At 49.7% G+C, this 10,000-nt stretch overlaps 1 protein-coding gene across 3 annotated transcripts in view; it reads right to left on the bottom strand.

Annotated features, from left to right (window-relative positions):
- The window catches only part of LOC130374752 (unconventional myosin-VI-like), a 30,578-nt gene extending 22,424 nt beyond the window's left edge, over positions 1 to 8,154 (bottom strand). For all 3 annotated transcript variants that reach the window (XM_056581693.1, XM_056581694.1, XM_056581696.1), the window contains exons 1-3: positions 8,045 to 8,154; positions 6,866 to 7,016; positions 2,361 to 2,569 (exon numbers count right to left, since the gene is read on the bottom strand). In XM_056581693.1, the coding sequence (XP_056437668.1) occupies positions 2,361 to 2,569; positions 6,866 to 7,016; positions 8,045 to 8,124 (440 nt within the window). In that variant the 5' untranslated portion in view covers positions 8,125 to 8,154. The remainder of the gene's footprint in view (positions 1 to 2,360; positions 2,570 to 6,865; positions 7,017 to 8,044) is intronic.
- Positions 8,155 to 10,000: the final 1,846 nt, after the last annotated feature.

Genomic DNA, 10,000 nt, shown 5'->3' with positions numbered 1-10,000 from the left:
CACTTCTGCCAGTGGTCTAACGGGATCGAACCAGGTTCTTTCACTTCGTGAAGAAGAACGAGCACTTTATTCCGACCCCGCTCGAGGTTCGTGCTACTGTGTGTGTTACTTGTTCAGCCATGCCTGGTATGTTGGTGTTCGATATGTACACAAGCAACACTTCCACCTCGCTGATGAACGCCTTCTAGATCTCCGTGTTCAGAAAACACCACCTGTTTATGATTCTGACTCATCCCTTAAATGCTTAACTACATCAACAACTATGACCATCTTCACGCTGTCACCTCCGCCGTCTGACCGCTGTGCTCCGGTGGTCCAGACCCTGCTGCTGTCAGGGGGAGGGTCTGTACTAAAGAGCAGCGATGGGTCACAGTGGTCAGACAGGTCTCTGCTGGGTTTATGAGGTTGTCACGGTTAACGAGGACCTCGTGGTGTACAGCCCGTTTGCTAAGCATTAACCTGACCTGTTAAAACGGGATCACGTCATTAAGTCTGTGCGGAGCGTTTATCGGTGCCCTGGTTCACCCCACCAGTTGAGAGGCACCCAGAGAAAGGCTACCACGCAGGGGTTCAGAGGGAACGACGTGCTGAACAAAGATAGGACCAGTAACATACTGGCTGGTGCTTAGTGATAAAGCCCTATTTAAACCATGTCCTCAACTCAACTCTGTACCTGGAAAAGGAAAAGAAAAATCTCTTTTGCGATGCATATTCATGACTTCTCTTCTGTTTATCTCAGGTCATAAATAAATCTGTCTTTCTCTGCAATATATATTTATATATATACATATACAAACATACATACATACACACACACATATATATACATATACAGACACACATATAGCTGTATACACTTCAGCGTTTTTTATAGGTTCTACATTTATATATTATTTTAGTTATAGGCAGTAATATTATGTTTTAGAGTGCTGTTTTTTCCACCTAACCTTGAGGGTAGCACAATAAGACAGATTCTTCTTAAAGAAGTGTTATAAATCAACATGAACCCAATGCTAATCTTTATCTCAAAGGCAGCACAATAAGACATTCTTCTTAAAGAAGTTCTAATAAATCAACATGAACCCAACACAACAGTTCCATTTTCCTTGCTGGCAGCACAATAAGATAGATTATTCTTAAAGAGGTACTTATAAATCAACATGAACACAGCCCAATCCTGACCTCTATCAACAAGACAACAAAATAAGACTGATTATTCTTAAAGAAATCCTCATCAACCACCAAATGAACCCAAGAAACACTAACCACTAACTCCAAGACAACCCAAATAGATCAGTTTTGCTCAAAGACGTCCTCATAAACCACCATGAACACAACACTAATGTAAAGACTTCCCCATAAACCACCCTGAACGCAACACTTACCTTAAACCGTACCCATAAATCACCCTGGACACAACACTAACTTAAAGGTGTCCCCATAAACCACCATGACCAACCCACTAACTTAAAGACGTCCCCATAACACAACCCTAACTTAAAGACGTCCTCATACACACAACACTAACTTAAAGACGTCCCCATAACACAACCCTAACTTAAAGACGTCCTCATACACACAACACTAACTTAAAGACGTCCTCATACACAGAGCGCTAACTTAAAGACGTCCTCATACACAGAGCGCTAACTTAAAGACGTCCTCATACACAGAGCGCTAACTTAAAGACGTCCTCATACACAGAGCGCTAACTTAAAGACGTCCTCATACACACAACACTAACCTAAAGACGTCCTCATACACACAACACTAACTTAAAGACGTCCTCATACACACAACACTAACTTAAAAAGACGTCCTCATGCACACAACACTAACTTAAAGACGTCCTCATACACACAACATTAACTTAAAGACATCCTCATACACATAACACTTAAAGAAGTCCCCATAAACAACCCTGAACACAACACTCATTTAAAGACGTCCTCATACACACAACACTCACTTAAAGATGTCCCCATAAATACAACAGTAACTCAAAGACGTCCTCATAAACCAGCATGAACTCAACACTAACTTAAAGAAGTCCTCATAAACACAACACTAACTTAAAGACATCCTCATACACATAACACTTAAAGATGTCCCCATAAACAACCCTGAACGCAACACTAATTTAAAAACGTCCTCATACACACAACACTATCTTAAAGACGTCCTCATACACACAACACTATCTTAAAGACGTCCTCATACACACAACACTATCTTAAAGACGTCCTCATACACACAACACTATCTTAAAGACGTCCTCATACACAGCGCTAACTTAAAGACGTCCTCATACACACAGCGCTAACTTAAAGACGTCCCCATAAACCACCCCGATCACTCACAGTCTGCGGTCGTCGTCGTCCTGCCGGCGGCGCTGTTCCTCCTCCTCCCTCCGCTGCCGCTCGCGGTCCATGTCCTCCTGGATGCGCTTCAGCCGCTCGCGCTCCTCCTCCTCCTTCTTCTTGTTCTGCATGGCGGTCAGCAGCTTCTCAGAGCGCCCCACCAGGGCCTGGTGCTCGTGGTCGATGTCCAGACGGGACATCATGGTGCTCTGCGGGGGAGAGAGGGGGAGGTGAGCCCGGGGGGAGGCTGGAGGGGGGAGGCTTCCTCATATACGGGGACGCTAAAGGCCAAAGCACACAATAGACCGGGGTCCTGTGTGAGGTGAGCTGACACACAGCTCCTCTGCGTGGGGTCTGTGGGCTGCAGACCATCAGCCGACGATCTGACAAAGAGTTCCTCATAAAGGGAGGCTGAGGACAAAGAACCGGAGGAGCTACGGGAGAAACGGCCGCGGACAGAGTGACCATGACTCCAACAATCAGCCAGTACAGAGTAGCTGTGGGAGTCCCGACACGAGGTGAACAGAAACATAGATAAATAAATATTTATTGTTTATTGTTACATCTGCGGGGGCAGCAGACCGCAGGGAGCGTGGTAGTGTTCGTTCTCCTCCCAGATGAAAGGTTCTGGGTTCAATCCCGTGTCTGCAGTCCAACCCGAAGGCATCCTTAGACTTGCTCCTATATGATCAGGATCTCAATTCCCCCCGGGGACGAGGAGTCCGCTAAACGACAGCATGGAACATCTGAGGGATGCGTGAGGGAAGTGCGTCAGCACAGAGCCTTCTAGGCTCCAGATAACCACCGCACATGTCAGTCCAGGAGGTGTTGGTGGGAGAGGTGGGGCCTCTGATGTGTTTATGAGCCCGGGTAGTTGTGATGGATGGCTGAGGCTGTGGGACTCTTTCATCTGACTTGATCAAGCCGGCGGGCTGAGGAGCGTTTATCCAGACGAGAGCAGACTGCCTCGATGGAGACGGACAGGTGGTGAGAGAGACGGTATTCACAGTGTTCAGACACCGGGGGAGCGCCTCTCTACCAAGCTTTGGTTAAGCTGAGACTGCATGTCTTATCCTGAATGTATTCACATTAGAACCCACCCCTCCTGCAACTGGAGTTGTGAATAACCACTTCACCTAAAGGTGTGAATAACCACTTCACCTAAAGGTGTGAATAACCACTTCACCTGGAGGTGTGAATAACCACTTCACCTGGAGGTGTGAATAACCACTTCACCTGGAGGTATGAATAACCACTTCACATGAAGGTGTGAATAACCACTTCACCTGGAGGTATGAATAACCACTTCACCTGGAGGTGTGAATAACCACTTCACCTGGAGGTGTGAATAACCACTTCACCTGGAGGTATGAATAACCACTTCACATGAAGGTGTGAATAACCACTTCACCTGGAGGTATGAATAACCACTTCACCTGGAGGTGTGAATAACCACTTGACCTGGAGGTGTGAATAACCACTTCACCTGGAGGTGTGAATAACCACTTGACCTGGAGGTGTGAATAACCACTTGACCTGGAGGTGTGAATAACCACTTCACATGAAGGTGTGAATAACCACTTCACATGAAGGGGTGAATAACCACTTCACCTGGAGGTATGAATAACCACTTCACATGAAGGTATGAATAACTACTTCACATGAAGGTGTGAATAACCATTTCACCTGGAGGTGTGAATAACCACTTCACATGAAGGTGTGAATAACCATTTCACCTGGAGATGTGAATAACCACTTCACCTGAAGGTTTGACCAACCATTTCACCTGAAGGTGTGAACCACCACCCCCTCCTCCATGTCCTTCTGTATCTCATCCTGTCCGTGAATGTTTCCCAAAGTGAAGGAAGCATGCACAACGGCCGCCCATTTAAGGGCGCTACGTCATTGAACGCCCACAAGCACCGTTCCAATGTTGAGGACACGCGGAAACTCCCGCCCTTTTCGCGTCCTTTATTTTGGAGAATTCAGAGATTTTTCAAGGATGCATCGATGGATCCTCAACGAGCCAAAATACCCACAATCCTTTGCGTTCACAGACTACGCGGGGTATTTACAAATTGCTTCTGGAAAGCAATACACATTGCTCTACACAAGTGAAGTTTTTGAACGTTTTCAGAAATATTTTGTGCCGTATTGCTTTTTATAGATTAATCATGTGATTGCAAAAAAATTCTAACGTTTTTGCAACGTAATGATAGGCTATATTTTGCATGGATTGATTTGTTTTAATATGTAGGTAACCACCTATGTAGCTGGTAACAATTTCAACAATTAAAACATTGAAATATTTATCAGCAGTATTAATGAGAGGAAAGAAGCGCTTCCACACTAGCAAGTCGTTCCAAACTCTGAACTCTAGAAACGCTCGGCAGCACTCTAGCCAGCACTCTCCCTCATGTCCATAGGACGCGACACGCAAGGAAGTGTTCCAGCAAGGTTGCAGCCTTCACTTTGGGAAACAGTGTGGAGCTGGGGTTCATGACCGTGTTACAGTAGCTCTCTGCGACCGAGGCCCCCAGCGTGCAGACGTCTGTCCTCTGGTCAGAGTCCCCCAGCGTAGAGACGTCTGTCCTCTGGTCAGAGTCCCCCAGCGTACAGACGTCTGTCCTCTGGTCAGAGTCCCCCAGCGTACAGACGTCTGTCCTCTGGTCAGTCCCCCAGTGTACAGACGTCTGTCCTCTGGTCAGAGTCCCCCAGCGTACAGACGTCTGTCCTCTGGTCAGAGTCCCCCAGTGTACAGACGTCTGTCCTCTGGTCAGAGTCCCCCAGCGTACAGATGTCTGTCCTCCCTGACAGGTTCACAGTGTACAGATGTCTGTCCTCTGGTCAGAGTCCCCCAGCGTACAGACGTCTGTACTCTGGTCAGAGTCCCCCAGCGTACAGACGTCTGTACTCTGGTCAGAGTCCCCCAGCGTACAGACGTCTGTCCTCTGGTCAGAGTCCCCCAGTGTACAGACGTCTGTCCTCCCTGAGAGTCCCCCAGCGTACAGACGTCTGTCCTCTGGTCAGAGTCCCCCAGCGTGCAGACGTCTGTCCTCTGGTCAGAGTCCCCCAGCGTACAGATGTCTGTCCTCCCTGAGAGGCCCCCAGTGTACAGATGTCTGTCCTCCCTGAGAGGCCCCCAGTGTACAGATGTCTGTCCTCCCTGAGAGTCCCCCAGCGTACAGACGTCTGTCCTCTGGTCAGAGTCCCCCAGCGTACAGACGTCTGTACTCTGGTCAGAGTCCCCCAGCGTGCAGACGTCTGTCCTCTGTGTGAGAGCCTCTGGTTGGCCTCTCAGCCCGTCTCGGTGACCGGGTCAGCGCTGCTGGGAGGCAGTATGGCGCAGGCATCTGTGTTTCTATATATTATATATAGTAAGTACTGTGGAGGAGAGGGTCTGGCAGCGGCCCTAAAGATAAATATTCATCTGCTGGATGTTTTCTTTCCCATCCGGTGACAGAAGAAGGCAACGCAGCCCGGTCAAGTATTGTGTTATGTATTCTCTCTCCCTCCATCTCTCTCTCTCTATCCCTCCCTCTCTCTCTCTCTCTCCCTCCCTCTCTCTCCTTCTCTCTCTCTCTCCCTCTCTCCCTCTCCCTCTACCTCCCTCTCTCTCTCTCTCTCTCTCTCTTTATCCCTCCCTCTCTCTCTCTCTCTCTCTCTCTCTCTCTCTCTCTCTCTCTCTCTCCTCACTCTCTCCCTCTCTCTCTCTCTCTCTCGCTCTAAATTGGGTTTCGAGGACCATCAGGGATTTAAAGGGGTCACATGGACCAACAAAATAGGGATTTGCAAATTTAACAAAGTAGCGTCAGAGTGTTTCAAAGTGTTCTGTCTCGTCGAGTGGCAACAGAACCATCCGCTCATCAGGAGGGCGTGGAGGGAGGGCTGTGGCGCGACGCTGGGGGGTGGAAGCAGACTCTCACACGGCGCTAAGTGTTTCCCCGTCAGCGTGGTGCGACTCTGCAGCCCGTCTCTGTGGGGGGCCGGGGGGGCGGGGGGTTGGAACAGTGCTTTGAAGGCAGGGGGTTTGGGGGGGGGGGGGAAATGGATCTGGAGAGGAGGCGGGACTCGAGAAGAACACGCTGCCTCCGGACGGGGGGTCGTTTGGTCAGAGGGGGGGTCGTTTGGGGGGTCGTTTGGTCAGAGGGGGGGTCGTTGGGGGGTCGTTTGGTCAGAGATGGCGTCGACTCCACCAACACACGACTGATCCTTCAGCCGTTCTGTCCCGAGTGCTGGTGGGCCGTCCGTCCGTCTTTTATGGACCCATGTTTTATCCACGGCGGAGACGAAGAGAGGGTCCGTTAAGAGGAGGACTAACAGCTAGCCAGGGCGTGGGTCGACGCTCCACGTCGCTGAACAGAGTCTGAATACAGCCGCCCTGGGGGCGGCTGTATTCAGACAGGGTTAGGGTTAGGGTTAGGGTAACCCTAACCCAGGACTGGGTCACATGAACCAGTCCTGGGTCATGTGACGTGTGCGTGTGTGTGTGTGTGTGCGCGTACCTTGATCTTGGCCATCAGCAGGTCGATGGAGGCCTCCAGCTCCAGGACCTGCCGGCTCATCTCCTGCTGGCCCTCCTTCAGCCCGCCCACCACCTCCGTGAAGCGAGACATCCTGGTCTTCAGGCTGCGCACCTTCACCAGACCGTCGATGCTGAGCACACGCACGCAGAGAGGGAGACACACACACACACACACACACACACACACACACACACACACACACACAGACAAAGAGACATACACACACACACACACAGACGAAGAGACACACACACACAGACGACGAGACACACACACACACACACACACACACACACACAGGCGAAGAGACACACACACACACACACACACACACACACACACACAGACAAAGAGACATACACACACACACACACACACAGACGAAGAGACACACACACACACACAGACGACGAGACACACACACACAGACACACACACACACAGGCGAAGAGACACACACACACACACACACACTCACAGACAAAGAGACACACACACACACACACACACAGACACACAGACAAAGAGACACACACAGTCGAAGTGAGACACACACACAGGCGAAGAGACACACACACAGACGAAGAGACACACACACACACAGACGAAGAGACACACACACAAAGAGACACACACGCGCACACACACACACGCAGAGACACACACACACACACGCAGAGACACACACACACACACAAAGAGACACACACACACACGAAGAGACACACACACATACACAAAGAGACACACACACACACGAAGAGACACACACAAACACGCAGAGACACATACACACACATACAGGCAGGCAGATACAGAGATACACACACACACACACACACACACACACACACACACACACACACACACACACACACACACACACACACACACACACACACACACACACACACACACACACACACACACACACACGGGCTGTTAAATGTGATGTGGTCTGGGTTGATGAAGAGGAGGGTGATGGTGATGAAGGAGGGGTTGATCGAGGGATGAGGAGGATATTAAAGAGAGAGGTTCAGTGGGTGGAGGGAGATGGAGGCAGAGATGACGGATGGAGATGAGAAGATATAATAACAGATAAGGAGAGGAGATGAGGAGATAGGAGAGAGGGAGGAGAGGAGAGGAAAGTCGCCCTACCGTGGTTTGTGTTTCCTCCGGCAGAGCCACATACGGATCGTCTTCTGCATGATGATGCAGGCCTTGGCCCGGTATACCATCTTGTTCTTCACTGGGGGGAGGGAGAGATGCAGGCATTATTGTTCCGTCAATCCTCCCTTTGTTGAATTCTTTCCCTGCTGTGGAGTCAGTGTTTCCCTGCTGTAGAGTCAGTGTTTCCCTGCTGTGGAGTCAGTGTTTCCCTGCTGTAGAGTCAGTGTTTCCCTGCTGTAGAGTCAGTGTTTCCCTGCTGTGGAGTCATTGTTTCCCTGCTGTGGAGTCAGTGTTTCCCTGCTGTAGAGTCAGTGTTTCCCTGCTGTAGAGTCAGTGTTTCCCTGCTGTAGAGTCAGTGTTTCCCTGCTGTAGAGTCAGTGTTTCCCTGCTGTAGAGTCAGTGTTTCCCTGCTGTAGAGTCAGTGTTTCCCTGCTGTAGAGTCAGTGTTTCCCTGCTGTGGAGTCAGTGTTTCCCTGCTGTAGAGTCAGTGTTTCCCTGCTGTAGAGTCAGTGTTTCCCTGCTGTAGAGTCAGTGTTTCCCTGCTGTAGAGTCAGTGTTTCCCTGCTGTAGAGTCAGTGTTTCCCTGCTGTAGAGTCAGTGTTTCCCTGCTGTAGAGTCAGTGTTTCCCTGCTGTAGAGTCAGTGTTTCCCTGCTGTGGAGTCAGTGTTTCCCTGCTGTGGAGTCAGTGTTTCCCTGCTGTAGAGTCAGTGTTTCCCTGCTGTAGAGTCAGTGTTTCCCTGCTGTAAAGTCAGAGTTTCCCTGCTGTAGAGTCAGTGTTTCCCTGCTGTGGAGTCAGTGTTTCCCTGCTGTAGAGTCAGTGTTTCCCTGCTGTAGAGTCAGTGTTTCCCTGCAGGCTAATATAGGTCCTCTGAATAGAATGGAGAGCGCGAGACACGGGGAGTCACAGAGAAAGAGAATCATGAATTTTGATGCGCTGAAAGCCTACGGTGATATTCATATAATATATCATTAAAAAAACATAGACCGGCAGTCAGAGAAGAGAAGAGAGAAAGGTACATATACGAGAGAGTGAGCATCGCATGAGACAAAGAGAGAAGGAGAGAGGGAAAGAGACAGGGAGAGAGAGAGAGACAGGGAGACGGGGAGAGGCAGACAGATACGCACAGAGAGACAGATACACACGGAGAGAGAGAGAGAGAGAGAGAGAGAGAGAGAGAGAGAGAGAGAGAGAGAGAGAGAGAGAGAGAGAGAGGAAGAGAGAGAGAGAGAGAGAGAGAGAGAGAGAGAGAGAGAGAGAGAGAGAGAGAGAGAGAGAGAGAGAGATACAGACAGACAGACAGACAGACAGACAGACAGACAGACAGACAGACAGACAGACAGACAGACAGACAGACAGACAGACAGACAGACAGACAGACAGACAGACAGACAGACAGACAGACAGACAGACAGACAGACAGACAGACAGACAGACAGACAGACAGACAGACAGACAGACAGACAGACAGACAGACAGACAGACAGACAGACAGACAGACAGACAGACAGACAGACAGACAGACAGACAGACAGACAGACAGACAGACAGACAGACAGACAGACAGACAGACAGACAGACAGACAGACAGACAGACAGACAGACAGACAGACAGACAGACAGACAGACAGACAGACAGACAGACAGACAGACAGACAGACAGACAGACAGACAGACAGACAGACAGACAGACAGACAGACAGACAGACAGACAGACAGACAGACAGACAGACAGACAGACAGACAGACAGACAGACAGACAGACAGACAGACAGACAGACAGACAGACAGACAGACAGACAGACAGACAGAGAGAGACCGACAGAGAGACCGACGAGAGAGACAGACAGGGAGACAGACGGAGAGAGAAAGAGGCAGAGAGAGGAAGACAGAGACAGTGTTTGTTGAAGGGAGAGCCCAGAGCTCTGTTAACCTGTATCGTCTCA

The sequence above is a fragment of the Gadus chalcogrammus genome, chromosome 21, assembly GCF_026213295.1.
Source record: "Gadus chalcogrammus isolate NIFS_2021 chromosome 21, NIFS_Gcha_1.0, whole genome shotgun sequence".
Taxonomy (NCBI): Eukaryota; Metazoa; Chordata; class Actinopteri; order Gadiformes; family Gadidae; genus Gadus; species Gadus chalcogrammus.
This window is presented reverse-complemented; position numbering and strand designations above follow the sequence as displayed.